The sequence below is a fragment of the Sinocyclocheilus grahami genome, unplaced genomic scaffold (genome assembly GCF_001515645.1).
Source record: "Sinocyclocheilus grahami isolate Dianchi unplaced genomic scaffold, SAMN03320097.WGS_v1.1 scaffold344.1, whole genome shotgun sequence".
In the NCBI taxonomy this organism is placed as follows: Eukaryota; Metazoa; Chordata; class Actinopteri; order Cypriniformes; family Cyprinidae; genus Sinocyclocheilus; species Sinocyclocheilus grahami.
Genome location: NW_015505523.1, coordinates 1,822,640 through 1,838,942, shown reverse-complemented (window position 1 = coordinate 1,838,942; position 16,303 = coordinate 1,822,640). Strand labels below are relative to the sequence as shown.

Here is a 16,303-nt window from a genome sequence, read left to right as displayed (position 1 = left end):
AGGAAAACAAAGTTCTTTATGAACCGCAGGATTGCTTGTAATAAAGATTTCAATGCAAAAGGAAAGGCAGTAGAGCTGACTATTTCTGTCAATGGTAAGTTTACGATAACATAAGAAAAGTAGTTTAAATGTTTTGCCACTTGCTTGAGCAACTTAATATAAGTAAATGTAAAAGTAAAAAGCTAGGGATGCACCGATATCGGTATCGGGCCCGATACTGGTATCCTGTACTCGTACTCGTTAAAATGCCCCGATACCAAACGCCGATACCACACAGCATGTGATAAGCGACATATTCAAACAAAGAAACACCGACAACAGAACAACAGACAGCAGAAAGGAGTTAAGGATGTCTACTACGAAGTATATGTATGTAATTAATATAATGTTAAACATTCAGTATTGCCTGTATAGCTGGTGTGCGTGAGCTGATAAACAAAGCACGCTGAGTGGATTGAGCCCGTGGCGGTTGTTTTGCTTGAGTGTTTCTGCATTATATGAGTGGCTTTGGAATATAAATCGCAGCGCGTTTCAGATTAAAAAACACGACTTCCATTTCTGAAAATATCACAGTTAGGAGATTTATAACGAGTGGGTCCCTGCGTTATTACAGCAAAGCGCGTGATTACAGTACTAAGCCGCTGCAATGGAGCAGCTCTAATGCTATTAAATTAAAGATGATGTACCATAGAGCAAAAAAATTAACAGTGAAAGTAACAAAAACTTGTAAAATATATTTTAATGGGCATAATTGAGTGTGAAAATAACCGAAGGATATACAGTGAAACCAAACATGATTCTGAGACCAGATATCATTTTTGATATTTTTTTACTAGTGGGTGCAGGACACTATAGTTCATTTATGTACGTGAGGATAGCAAAATAAAGTAAACTGTGACAAATCATACCCAAAAATTCTTCATACAGTGGACTACCAGTCAAATTGATACAAATTTGGGTCCAAATATTATTCAGTCTGGGAAAAAAAACTGAAGTTGAGGTTTGCATGAAGCTGGGTGACAGCATGCCCAGGAGACTACTACAGGCTGTCATTAAGGCTAAAGGTTGCCTGGCAAAGTATTGATAGTTGTGTAAATACTGTCATACTAACAACACAGTTCTGACACAGTTTAACTCTGAGTTCTTGTCATATTTTATTACCATTTTCTAAACTATAGCGAATACACTGTGATAATGTGAGAAACATTGAAGGTGTCTGAATAAATTCTGGTTTGATTGTATCTACTTGATAAATGAAGTTAACCAACTAACATTATACATACTCTCTTGGTTTCTGTACCCAATATTTAAAAAATTTACAAATGCAATAAAAATACCGGTATCGGGACTCTGTATCGGCAAGTAACAAAAATAAAAGTAGCGGTATCGGTGCATCCCTATAAAAAGCATTGAATAATATGTTGCTTATATTTATTGTGTTTAAACATGTCTGTGAAAGATTGTATTACTGTACTGTGTAAAAAAAGAATTGCAATGCTGAAAAGCATTTTCAGTGACAATGTTTGGATTTGAAATCAAAATAATGGATAAATGTTGTGTTTGTGGTAAACAGCCATGGATCAGTAGCGGACTCCTGTGTGAAAGCGAGTAGATTTCAATTTCTGTACAGTCTAATCTCTAATTGTCATACCACTCAAATTTAATATTAAGGAATTATTTTAACCCAAAAAGCAAATTATGCTCCCTTCGAACTGGTTGTCTTTATAATACAAATCTTGTGTAATCCCAGGCTATCTGGAAGAAGCACATTTAAAACTGGAATATAATTGAATTTCATTCACATGTGTTTCATAAACACATAATCCTTTCTGGATTTGCCATCAAAATGATAAGTTTAATTATTCCAGCTGCTGTGAGAAGAGGTTATAAACGATCGGCCACCTGCAGGATCCTCACATGCAATAGCCTAGTAGCCGGGACAACTTCTTTATGTTTACAGAAGTGACGTAATGACGCAGAAGCTGACACCGAACAGCATACGCTGTTTACGTCCAGCGGATACTCTCCAAAATGGCGCTACAGGATGACACTGAGGAGACAAATTGTTGAATAGAGTCATTATTTTTTTTTTCTTTTGCACACAAAAAGTATTCTTGTAGCTTCATAAAATTACGGTTGAACCCCTGATGTCACATGGATTATTTTTCAGATCTCCTTGCTAAGTTTCTGGACTTGGGAACATTTCAGTTGTATTGTTGTCTATGCAGGGTCAGGCAGCTCTCAGATTCCATCAAAAATATCTTAATTTGTGTTCCGAAGATTAACAAAGGTCTTATGGGTTTGAAACAACAATAATTAATGACATAATTTTAATTTTTGGGTGAACTAACCCTTTAAATGCGTGCAAACAATGCATTTTCACAGAAATGTCAAGTGAGCATGTAACCGCAATAGAAACGATAGTCCAAAATTTCTACCAGTTGGCAAATTTCTACTGATATATCGGCCACCCCTAGTTCAACCTCACTGATTGACTAATTCTGTCTTATCCATAGTGCATTCCTCTTGGTTTTAGGAATGTGTATTTTCTCAGTCTGGATTTGTTATGGAACTGGATGCTTAAGAATGTTAAATCTTCCGCTGGAATGTGTCCACCCTTAAGAATGCTCTTTTGCAGCTAATCCAGTCACATTAGTGAGGAACTGAATAAACATATGACTTGGCATTTATTTTTATTCAGTGGGATCACAATTCTGGTCCTTTAAAGGTCATCGTTGTGTAACTTTGCCGATTTTCCTCAGGAGAATTATTCGTTTGTTGACTTACATCATATGTGTTTCTAATCTTGCTGGAACACACTTTATCTTTGCAAATGGCACGTCATGTGTCATAGATTTAAGCCAATGCATTTTTAAACTCATCCTCACATTTCATCTGAAGTCCCTAAGCTCTCATATTTGTTTTGGTCTGCGTGACCTCTTCCACCTCCATGAAATCATCCAAACACAACTGATACCAGCCAGCCTCCCTCCACAAACTCACACGTACACACTGAGGCAGCCATGTGTTTGAGCAAGTGGGACTCCAGGGAAAGATTTCTCATTTCTACAGGTCGAATAGCAGGACTTTTGGATCCTTCTTGCGTTCCGTGTGGTTGGCTGCCGCGTTTCACAACACTCCTCCAGGAAAATAATTTTAATCGCCCTCAGATGTGCTGTGATGGCACAAGTGATGTAATTTGGAGTGACCTATTTCTTTTCTCTGTTCCCTGCACTGATTTACAGCTAAAAATGTTGTGCCTTTTGTAATTGTGTGCACTTTTTTTGTACTTCTGTCACAGTCACTGCCTTAGGCCATATCTCCAGTACCCATGATATCCCATGGGGCAGAGATGGGCGAGTAGCAATGCCCCATCTGTCTTTCTCTGGAGTCACTATTGGACCTTGAACTAGAAGTCAGTTTAAACCTTCAAAATGACTAATTAGTAAATACATTTGAATAAACAGTTTGATTTGTTGGTGGAAAGGAAACGCTGTATAATAACTCTGGTTTAGGATCATGACCAACAGAAACAAAACACATACGTTTGTTAGGGATCTGGATGTGGAGTGCATTACAATCAGCCAGCTGACAGATATTCAGCAGATAACTTTTGCATTACACAAAATGACCATCATTCTCACAAACAAGCATTTAAATTATGCATAATAACAGGAACATTGCTCACAGCAGACTGACAGTAATTGTTTAATGTATTGTTGATGTGGTAAATTTTATGCAAAAGCTATGTATTGATGGTTGTAGTAACAGGAATTAAAATGCGATGTATTTTGAATTTCAGATTCTAGCACACTGAAATCTCCAAGAAGTTGCATCTCTAAGTCCATTCACTTTAACCACCATTAAAATATTAAAGGGATAGTTCACCCGATAATGAAAGTTATTAACTCACACTTGTGTCTAAACCTCCAGGAATTTATTTCTTTATTTTTTCCGTCATGCAATGAAAGTTTGGTGGTTCCAATGTTTTGGACCTCACCAGTACAAAAACGCTTGAAACATTCAAAATATTTTCTTTTGTGTTGTGCAGAAGAAAGTCACACAGGTTTAGAACGACACAAGTGTGAGTAAATAACAGAATTTTCTTTATGTACTGTCCATTTAAAAAAGCTACATTTAAACTGATCAATCTCACTAACTGAATAGTCAGTTGTTGAACTAGTTGACAATCCTGACCTGTCCTTATTGTCTTCATCAATGAACATGATAATTAGGGCATTAAAAATGGCTCTGAACAGAAAACACCCCCTGCCAAAGTGCGAGACATATGGAGGCTCTTTGTTTCCACTCTTTGTGTTTTGTGCCACTACAATAGTGTGATTATTAGACAATGCTGCCCTGCTGCCTCGAGCAGCCTTTGTCGTTCATGAAGGATTCTCCAGACCTTCTCACTGCAGCACTAACATTTTTCTCGGTCACTTCTGTTCCTATCGACTGTGCTGGTCCCTGAGGATCTGGATGGGGAGTGAAGGGCACACGCTGGAGAACCGCTCTGTGTTCCTACAAGAGCAACCCCCTTTTCACAGCTCTCCCCACTGTTTTTTTGGCTCACCGGCCCTGCGCTTTGTCCCAGGGACTGTACCATTGAAAGCTAGTGAAGGGGAGGCGCTGGGGGTTGGGAACGGGGGGAGACGGACAGAGTCTGGAGAAACGAGAACGTGTAGTGAAAGGACACCACAACAGATGCAAAGGGAAAACTGTTTTTTCATCATCCTTTTTTTGTTGTTCTATGTGTTTTCCAAACCACTTTTGGCCAGCAAACTAAGCATGTAGTGAGTGTGCTCGGATGTTGAGGAATTGCAAATAACATGGAGTGAGAAGGACCGAAACACATCATCAAACATTTGGAAAAACAAACTATAATGAAGTCCTGGAAAACTGCAATTTTACAAAAAGCCGTCTAGACAGTGCTCCACTCTGTGTGAGAGTTTGCAGGAGCGCACCAAAGAAGGATCCTCAGTCCTCGTGCTTCACAACAACTCAGCCGGGACTGCGCACCAGAGGGGGTGGAAAACTTAACTGACATCTATGTTCTGCCGAGTGGATTTGTGCCGGACAAAAACAACGGGTGTTTCTCTCACACATGCTTGACTGATGGACGTCGAAGGCGGGAATCCTTGAATGTTTAGAATTACGGCTTCTGAATTGAGCTTCCAGTGTGCAGCCGAAATCTCGGGGTGAACAAAAGATGCTGCCTTAATCAGTTCAGACTGGATGTTGTACCTCTGTAAGTTGTCTTTGCCCCTCTTGCTGATTGCTTGTTTTATTTTCCCACCCTTTTCTTTTTCTCTTGGTCATACCTTTACTTTAATCTCTTTGTTTACACTTGAAGGCTGCAGACATGCTGTTAGGAAACACCTAATGTCTTCAAGTCTCACTAGGGCCATTGACTTCTTGCGTTGTACTTCAGATCAGTGCTGCGTAACCATGCCCTATAGAGATTTACACCGCTAAATGGATTTCTGTAACCGCTCTTGCGAGGAGCTCCGTGCCTCCTGAGTACCCATAGTGCTTTAATATCTTTCATGCCTGTCAGTGCTTGTAAATGATTAGCTGAAGAATCCCCATAAAGCCTAGATGCTTTCCATAAGGGCTCCACCAAACAATAGAGTTGAACACTGTCCAGCCAAGGATCGCTGACCACTTCTGCGAGTGATTTTGTGTGCGTTTCCCATGGGACTTCATATTTAAAACCCTTTGTGGTCACTGCTAAAGTATGTTTCCTTAACCGTTTAGGTCTGGAAGCCCATCTGAGTTGATTTTCCTGGCACTGGTGGCGGGGATACCTCTCTTTCTCTCAGCACTGGCAAGCTGTTGAAGAGTTGGTTTTAACTGGGTCAATACTTATCATGTTACCCAGGGTTTTCCGAGGAGCTGCACTGGCTTACCGGACCTTACAGAAGCCCACATTTTCCAAACATCACGCACACCTGGTTGTGCTTCTCTCTAATCTCTTCCCACTCTTCTCAAATAGACCTTGCTGGTGAGAGGTCTGTTTCTTCCCTCGCATCAGAGTGGCAGCGTTAGATTTCATTTTTCGCTTGTAAGGATGTGGAATGAACAGAAGTCTTAGACCGTGGCTCAGCCGGGCCTTCGTGTGGTATTGTTAAGACATCTAAAGTTTCACTTGCACACTCGCTGAGACAGATATTTAATACTTCACAGCTCTCTGTTACCCTGCCTTATTTAAGGGCATAATCCTCTCGCTCTTAAGAGTGCAGTGACACTGAGCTTTCGCTCATCGTGACAGGAATACAACCTGCTTTCTGAACTCAAGTGTAATTAACACTGCCACACAGTTGTGTAAGTGAGATTTGACTGCAGATTTCAGGCTTCACATTATCTTTTTTCTTATTTAAAGGAACATTTAGTACTATGTACATTGATTGGGTGATTCGGGTATAAAATGGAGACCGTCTGTTCTTTGACAAACTTTTCTGGCACTAATGACTGTTTAGTGTTGCGTTTAACCAATGAAAACTGAGTGGATGGCGCTAACAATACTGCCAGTATGTAGGTGTAAGATGAGTGTAGTGTTGTCATGGTACCAATACCAGTGAAAATCCACGGTTCTCGGTAGGGGTGTAACGATTCATCGATATGGATCGATACGATGTCTGACGATACGATGCATCGATGTCACACGTAAAATATCGATATATGTAGTATAAATAGGCACCTTTGTTTTGGCACTGTCCACATTTTCACAATGTCTGTCTATGCATTACCGACAACGCATGCATTCTCGTGAGCATAAAAGATGCTCGGGATTGTTTGCTGAACAGTCGAGCGCTGTGTGAGAAGTTTTCTGCGCACACATCTGAAGCACATGCACGCGCACAGACAGCTGCGTCTACACTGCATGAATACTAAATCGAGCTCTCTTCTGCTTTTTTGTGTATGGGTGAATAAATACAGACAAAATGACATCAAAATGCACGTTTTGGCAAATATCCTTGTAAACACAGTCGGTTAGGCATATGTCTTAATACGTAAACAGTTGAGAAAGAAAAGGCATGTGTATCAGTAACTCACTAACTTGGCCGATCTCACGAACCGATTGCAATTTGATGAATCAGTGCGTAACAATGTACATGATGCATGGGGACAAATGATTTGGCACCGCAGTCATGTCATCGCCAGTGTGGAAATGCTATGACGTTTTGCGAAACAATGAAAAATCACTATTTGTCGTGTATGTTTTGCATGATGATATGATGAATGGATGGATCATTTTTAACAGCAGATTCAGTGACGTTAGAGCTGATCTGCGCCTCACTGCACACGTCTGCAGCGCATTACGGCTCCACGGGAACCGGAGCTGATCGCGGCCGCTCTTGTAAGTGCTTGTGTTTATCAGCCAGCCTCAGCACGTGTCTGAAGCGGCTCTCCACGCTGCTTGGATAAAAATAGTCTTTTGTGAGGTGTCACAGCGTGGAGGACGGAACAAAACCTCGTCGGAGCCATAAGGGATAACGGAAACATAATACACTGATCGTGGGCTGCTCTTAAATGAACATTTATTTATAAAACAAAATAACTTCTTTGGCCATATTAGCCTACTCAATAGCATTAACACAGGCTTTACTCCTTTCCAACTTTATCTGGAATGTCACCGTTTCTATCACTGCAACTTCCCAATCAGGTGAACGAACACACACACACACACACACACACACACACACACACCCAAAATCGTCTACCTCATGAGAAAAATGTAGTTAATATTTGCATCATTTATGATTTTTTTTTATCCACCCGGACCCACCCACAAATAATCAGAATGCATTTTTTTATTACCCGACCCGCGGATTATCCGCAGCACCTGTGGATATAGGAAAAGAAAAATAAGTTTGCTGCCGAAATCAGACGGACTTACTGAAAATGCAAATTAATTCTCTGCCAGCAGGAGCTTCTTTTAAAGTGGGAGAAACAGAGGTTTCCCCGGTAATGGCTGTACACAAAGCAGCGCTGAGCTCACAAACGCTGCTTTATCAGGCATATAACATGCAAGATGAAATGAAAATGACATCGAAATTTTTCTAAAGATAGTCTTCTTCCTTCAGAAATACAGTGATATAAAAACACCTGCACCTCGTTTTGATTTTTAAACGTGCAGTACGTGCTCATGTTTATTCAACGAAGCCTTTTGGAAAATCCGTCAGTTTTGATATTGTGGCGAGCGCCACAAATAAATAAATGTATGGGAAACACATCCCAGAGCACAACCATGTGAGCCCAACTTCAGTCTACTCATCACCTTAACTTTAACGGCGTTTGTAGCCGGCGCCATAGCCAGACTGATAAACAAACACAGACCGGAAGTTAACTTCGGGCCTGGCGCGTGTGCCCGATGAAACCGTCTATATAAAACTTGAAGCATCAGAATCGGCATCGGTATCGGGCGATCACCATGACAAGAAATCGGTACTCTGTATCGGCTGCAAAAATCCTGATCGGAGCCTCCCTATAAATAACCTTTGTAACATCAAAAATTATTAATCTATATTTAATTTATACAGTGAAGACTATGCAGTTATTTTACATTTGATTATTAAATTTCTGTAGCGTACCTGAAAATGTATTTTAGACTGAGCTGAAAACCTGAAAAGCACTGTTTATTGAACTTGTGTCTTTGTTGTATTGTATTTATTTTCTACTATTGCTTGTAATTTGGTTATCTGTAGAAAAGATTTTTAGCACTGAGCCCATAGTAGCAGCCAGAATTGTTTTTCCAATTGTTTATTTTCTTTATTATTTAAAAAAATGTGTAGGCCTATTTTTTGTTGTGAATGTCCCAATTGAGGTACAGGATGTGAAAATTTCAGATAAATGTTCATGTTATATATTTTGGTTGCATTTGTGAATGAATAAAAATGTAGATGGTTGTTTAAAATAGATATATAATATCGATATATCGATCGATATACTCCTGAATCGAATCGTAATCGTATCGGATAATTTTTTTGAGGTATCGGCAAATATCGTACCGCTGGGTATGAGAATCGATACCGTATCGTATCGTGACGAACCATCCGATTTACACCCCTAGTTCTCGATACCAATTTCGGTACCAAAGCAAGACACACAAACATGCAAATTAAAAAATTTGACTATACTTTCATTTAATCCAAACTGTGTACATATTTAATTTTAAAGGTCTTTTGAAAACCTTCTAGAGTTATTCAGCCAAGAATAAAAACTAACTACATTTAGCTAAATTTTTTTTTTTTTTAAATGCTCAGAACTACTTTTCTGACTGATATGACACAAACAATGTTAACTATTTGTACATTCTCTAGCATGCATGTTTTAGATCCACAATTCATTTAAAAGCCTCTGGTGTGTAAAAATAGTAAATATCATCATGTCCTCCTGTTTTTTTTACCCTAATAAAAGTTATAGGAGCATTAAATAGTTAATAAAGAAACTTCATTCTAATGCTCATTATACTAGCATTAGCCGTGCTTATGCTAACAATTAACTACTCTAATAACAGCGTTCATTTCAATCCGACATTCAAATTAAAATATTGAATGATATTCATAACAGAAGCAGTGTTTCCCGCAGACTTGCACTCTATTTGTGGCGGCATATATATTAGGGATGCTCCGATCTGCCTTTTTCGCCTCCGATACCTTGTGTTCGGTATTGGCCGATACCGATCCGATACCAGTGAAGTTTTTTTCCCTCATTTAAATAAATGTAGAATTTATATATCTCTGTGTGTGGGACTGATAATCATTCTTTCACAATCTACTAGATACAGACTACTTCATTATAAAGAAAAATAAAATAAATATGAAAAAATATAGGCCTATGTATATTTATAATCTATGACAAAAATGTATCATAAACTAGGTTAGTGGATAATTCGGCAGCAAAAGTTATTCTAGAAAAATCGGTGCACAATAATTTTAGAAATCCAAACATTTAGTGAAAATATTTTGTGGGGAGCATAAAAGTAAATACTAAATATGGTAAAATGTTACACATTACTATTTGTATTATTATAAAATCCATTCATTAAAAACATTCATGAATGTATTTATATACAAGTATATACTATACAATTAAAATATAAGCATATTTTTTTTAATAAGGCAACAACATATGATAGATACGATAGGACAAAACAAATACAGTGCAGCACGAACTGTTTTTATACAGTCAACCCTCAACGGACACCTTGGTAATTGAATCGCCATTGGCTAGTATATTTTTTGTTTACTCGCCAGACTGAAATACTATACTAAAATATATATATATATATAAGTTATGCCATTTTACAAACATATATAATGTTTGTAAAATGGTACAGCTTTTTAAATATCTGAAAGTACGAAAGTACTATCAGTCAGTCAAGCAGTCAAGCATTATAATATGATAATAATCAAGTATTTAATAATAGAAGTTTAGTAATTAGAATTAAAACTTGGTAACCATGAACTTAGGGCTGGTGCTTTTTTTGGTCATTCAGTGTTCCTGTAAAAAAAAAAGAACAATAATACTGATAAGTTATTATTATTATACGAATTCTACTAAGAAGAGCAATATAAAAACACACTAAGGATTAATGAGCTACTGGATGCATGAATATTAATCAGGTTGTGTGCGTTTGCTCGAACGGATTCGCTGAAATCAAAACAGGGACGATAATAGGTGAGCACCAGCCAATGAGATTGTCGTTTGCGCATTAGTTCCGCCTACTACAGGAAAACCCGGCAGTTCTTAAAAGCTGAAGAATTCCAAAGTAACTGTTATTTTTACAGGAAAATATAACAAAGTATATCGTTTACATGTAGTGCATCAATTCTGCATGTTATGTAAGACTCTCGCTCGCTCTCGCTCTTTGCGCGTGTGAGAGAAAGCAACTGTGAGTCGTGCGCCTTCACACGAGTTTACGTTACGCCAAATACACAAACACAGGTGCGCTGCGCATCCATTCAAATGAACTGAAAAATATCACAGATCGCTTGACGGAGAAGATCAGCTGTGACTAGACTGAACTCAGGAAGATCAGCTGTGACTAGACTGAACTCAGGAAGATCAGCTGTGACTAGACTGAACTCAGGAAGATCAGCTGTGACTAGACTGAACTCAGGAATAACAGCTGTGACTTGACCGAACTCAGGAAGAACAACTGTGACTTGACTAGACTCAGGAAGAACAACTGTGGCTTGACTAGACTCAGGAAGAACAGCTCTGACTAGACTAGATGCGGTTGTGTCCGCCATCTTGTGAGTGTGCTCTGCTGTTGCCGCCATCTTGTGAGCGTGCTCTAGTGTGGCCGCCATCTTGCGATCAGGCTCCACTGCTGCCGCCATTTTGTGAGCGTGCTCTGGTACAGCCACCACTTCAGTCACACACATTGTGTCGTGTTCTTCCTCCGCGACACCCACAGTAAATACAGATCCGACAGTCAACAAAGCATAATCCATGAACTGGGCGAGTGATGAACGTGGACCCTCGCGTCTAAGCTTAGCCCTCAGAGGTTGATTGATGCCATCGCAGAAAAACTCCCTCTGTCTCTAATAACCGCATTAGACTGCATTAATAACTGCGTAAGCCTGCATATCAATGGCTCAAGCCTCTGTTATCAGCTCTAAAATTATGTTTTGGAATTTGCAACGGAAGTTTTGGGATGAGGTGCGTAAAAAATTTGTTCAACCCACACGAGATTTCAGGACGGAAACATGTCAAATGTCTTGAAACAAATGATTTGAACAATGTCTTGATGTGTGGTTGTGACTCCAGACCGTTAAAATTATTAGAGAAATAATGCACTCCCGGAGGTGGTTATGTGGCCACGACTATATGGTATGGTCTTTCTCAGTTCTCAAACAAATTAAGAACTATTAGATTTTTATTGACTGAACGCAAGCGCTTATTCCGATAGAAAACACTGTATCGGTTTCCACTGATTAAGAAATATTTTTGTTTGCTTGGGTGGTAATATTAGGTCTATTATATTAATAGGGAAGGGCGCCCAAAAAAATTTTTTCTACGTCACGAAAATAGGTAAATCCGGACCTGCCATCTAATGTGTGTTTTGGCCATGTAATGTAGCTGAAATTAAATATGTAATTACCTCCGAGTCAGAGCAGCGATCATGGAAGAGAGAACACAAGCAGACAGCGCTGGAAGCTGCTAATGCTCATCAGTAAATCAGTGGAAAATAAATAGAAATCATGATTCTGTCTGAGCTATGCATTTTAAAACAAACACTAACTAGTGTAAATGTAGCCGAACAGAGATGTAAACTGAAGACTATTTGAGCTTTATTTAAACTATTTGCACTGATTTATTGTGTTGGTTACATTTTGTTACTTTGTGCAGTGGCTCAGGAGATGAGTCTTCGAGTTTGTATAAACATCAGCAAGCTGAAAAATAGAAAAAAGTTTTTTTTTGAGATAATGTAATTGTTAAAATTGATTTCATAAAATTGGTATCGAAAAAAGTATCGTTCATGAACCGGTATCGAAGTCAAGGTATCGGTATTGATATCGAAAAATTTTGAACGATACCCAGCCCTATGTATCAGTGGATCTACATGGATGCAACCTTTTATACACTCTATCAAGATTTACAGCTCAATGCTTTTCCATTGAGCAGATACTGAATATTTATATTTGCTGTTCCATTCCTCTTTAAATGCCGTTTACGATGTTAGACAAGCATAGAGGCTTTCTGCATAATAATGTTTGTTTTATGTGGGAGTGTGACTAGCTGCACTTGACAGAGATGTAGTCACCCTTTGTTTTTGGCAAGACAAAGATTTTTTTTTTCAGTGTTTGTTTGTCTCTCACTGAGGTCATCACCCATCTCACAGTATGAACAAACTCAAATGAGTCACAGCAGAAAATTGTCACTAACAGTGGAGGCATTCTCTCTCTCACACACACACACACACACACACACAGAAAGACACACAGACAGACAGACAGACAGTCAGACGGTCAGAGTCAGTGTGTGAACAGCCTATGATGTAATGGGTAATATCTTAGTTAATATATGCTGGGTTTGGTAGGAGTATGTTTTATATGAATGATATAAATTAGTCATAGTACATTATTGTTGTTGATGATAATTAATAAAAGTTTTTATTATTTGTATAATGCTATATAATACTGTAATATTAAATATTTATAAATATTCCATGCAATGTCTTAATATGAAGCCTTAGAAAGGTTTATACATAAGACTGATCTACTTTATTCATGCCACTGAAAAGCTAGAATGGACTGAAGATATGTAATCAGAATATCAGTGACTGCTTTTCATGCAAGGCTCAGTCTGTGCTCCCGTCTGTCATGGGTTTCACCGTTTCAGTGCTTCAGTATTTATTATCTATAACAGGGATGGGCAACTTTGATAGTGATGAGGGCCAGCATTTTTTCTCCTTTATAGGGGCCAGATTACTAATCCACATCCACACACCTTTTACACCGTCTTACTCAATTTCCTTTTTATTGAAGGAAATTAAAGTATAACTAATGTCATTTGTTTTTAAATATGGCATATAGTGGTTTCCTCGGTAACCGCAGTACACAAAGCTGTCGTGTTTTTAAGTTTAATGGTCATATTAATCCATATAGCAATTCTTGTCTTTCCGTCCCCAAAGACCTCTTATAATTTAGACTTTTTGTACCATTTAAGAGTTTGCATGGCCTTAAATGTAAACAATTTAACTGAAGATGTTTTAAAGACCCTAATAAGAATTAAACATAGTCCAGTGCAAACATTTCTGTCATGCATTTGGCAAAAAGCTTTTGTTGACTATGAATTTTACCTTTGAAATTTGAGGCAAGTGCACCTCTGGCGTACACGTTTTTTGTGAGCAGTGGTGTGATGGCGATTTAAATAAAATACAGATTTCCAAACAATCCAAACATATGGGTATCCCCTTGAACTTGGTAAAAAGATAATCTGTTTACCATCTTGACTTGAAAATACTGTTTTCATGGTCAGTTTTTCATTTATTATTTGCTAATGTTAATGAATGTTTACATTAGAGTGCACGTCCTACTACTCTGAAATTAATAGGGGAGCGGCTAGAAATAGCGACCTCTCCTTGTTGGAGATAGTATTAACATCATAAACTGAAAGCAGTCTTTACGTGTCTTGCTTTTCAAATGTTTTAAAATTGATCATCCGAGTCTAATATGATCCAGCGGGCCGTACTAAAAGACACTGCAGGCTGTATACGGCCCCAGTTGCCCATCCCTGATCTATAATATGCAGGCAATATGCTCAGCTGGTGACAAATCATTTAACACCTCTTCTAACTCGAGGAATCGTCTCTGCACCTGACTACAGAGAGACACGTCACTGCTAGTCATTTATTCACTGATTGCACCAAAGCTTCTCATAATAGCAACAGGATGTGATAGATGTCTTGCGTGTCTTCAGCATCAACAGCCTGAAGCTGTCACTAAAACGAGAAAGTGCACTGTTCTTTCTGTTCATCCCTTCTTTCATCTTCTCTTTCTATACAGTTAACCCTCGCAGATGAACAGACTGAAGTGACACGGAATGGCCTGGAGTCAAAAGAGCCTGTGTACTTGGTTCAGATCTACTGTCAGGTAAGACAATATCTTGTGTAATAATTTTTGTCTGTGCACAAACACATTGGTGTCTTTGTGCGTTTCATTGCTTCTTGCCGTTTTTTTTCAGTGTCTCACCCATTGGATTGCCAAGTTTAAAACTGTAAAAACTTCTGAAAACAAGTTTAGCAGAATCTAGTACAATCTGCAAATGCAAGAGTGTGGTACTCACAGTAAAGGGAGAGATGAAATCATCTACTTGAGACGCCCCAGTAAAGCTGTAAATTAAGCCCTACTATGAGCTGTTGCTTATAAATTTGTGATGTAGACCTCCTACGTTTTGGCTTTTGGTAGTTGGTTGCTACAAACTTTCAGCCGTCCTTGTTTTGTGTGTGGAAACCTCATTCCATCCTGGTGTGTGAGATGTCCAAATCTACAGCACTGCTCCTGTGTTTTTATAAAGGAGAAAAAAAAACTTTAACGAGTCTGAGGGTGCAGATTTGGCCAGGAGCCGTTTGAATGGACAGGGATCAAATGCACAGGAAAAGTGCTTTAGTTCCACTCTCATTGCAGTTTTTCCTAACAAATGCACTACTCAGTCCCCTATGAAATGCACTGGCAGCAGAAAGGCCGAACAACTGTGTTTGTTTTCCCTATGCGTGCGCTAGTACACCAGCATTTTTTTAGGTCTTTTTTTCCCCTGGCCAGATGTTTTTAGGTCAAATCAAAGACATTGAGGTTTTCCATTTACTGTGAATATGGGCTCTGTGGCTTGGAGACTGAAGAAATGAAGGGGAAAATGCAGATATTCCAGAAGAGAGGAAGAAATGGATAGGTTTTTAAAAAGGGTAGTGGCATAAATTGATTTGGAGTTCATTAGAGCGGATAGTAGGTCTATGCAATGTAAATTTAGCAAGAATATAGGCTAATTCATTATGGTCTTATCATATACAAGGGTGCAAAATTAATTTGTGTCTAATCTTCACACCAATGGCAGATACATTTTTACTAGCTATAAAACCGTTTTCAAAGTGATTTGTAATGCAAGCAATGAGTATCATGTCAGTCTCTGCTGTGTATAAAATATAAACCCTTTTTTGGAACATACATATGCTGCAGTATGTTGTTTAATTAAGAGATCTGATTGGTCAACAGTGGGTCTGCAGCAGTGCACAATGTGCCCTAGTCAAGCTGCACAGGAATGTCAGGATGATTGATGCTTTACACAGGGCACTCCACCTTGAGAGGCAGGGATGAGAAAGTTAACACACTCAGCCTGTTCCCACATTCTTCTCCATAGGATCCCATCAGCATATTCTGTTTCATATTCACTAACATCTTCAAATTGGGAATTCTCAGGTGCTTTATACAGCTGCTGATGCATCCTGCTGTCAGACCGTAATGTAGTGTAATTATGTAGATTGAGCCCTTTTCAGGCACGCTCTTGTACAGATTGAGTTCATGTTCTTTTGAATGGTAGTGTACTGTATGTCATGTAAAGTTTGAGGTCAGTATGATTTTTAAATGTGTTCGAAAGAAGTCTCTTATGCTTAATGTATTTAATAAAAAATACAGTAAAAGCAGTACAATTGTAAAATATTAGAATTTAAAATGACAATTTTCTTTTCACACACACACACACACACACACACACACACACACACACACACACACACACACACACACATATATATATATATATATATATATATATAAAAATGTAATTTAGTAATTTA

The 16,303-nt window shown here is 38.6% G+C and overlaps 1 protein-coding gene across 4 annotated transcripts in view; it reads left to right on the top strand.

Annotated features, from left to right (window-relative positions):
* Positions 1 to 16,303, top strand: part of LOC107548189 (rho GTPase-activating protein 32-like) — a 122,707-nt gene that overhangs the window by 74,547 nt on the left and 31,857 nt on the right. For 3 of the 4 annotated variants that reach the window (XM_016228790.1, XM_016228789.1, XM_016228788.1), the window contains exon 6: positions 14,520 to 14,606. In XM_016228790.1, coding sequence (XP_016084276.1) covers positions 14,520 to 14,606 — 87 coding nt within the window. Of the gene's footprint in view, positions 1 to 5,239; positions 5,249 to 14,519; positions 14,607 to 16,303 lie in introns of those variants that run through there. The other variant, XM_016228791.1, reaches the window with a different exon arrangement.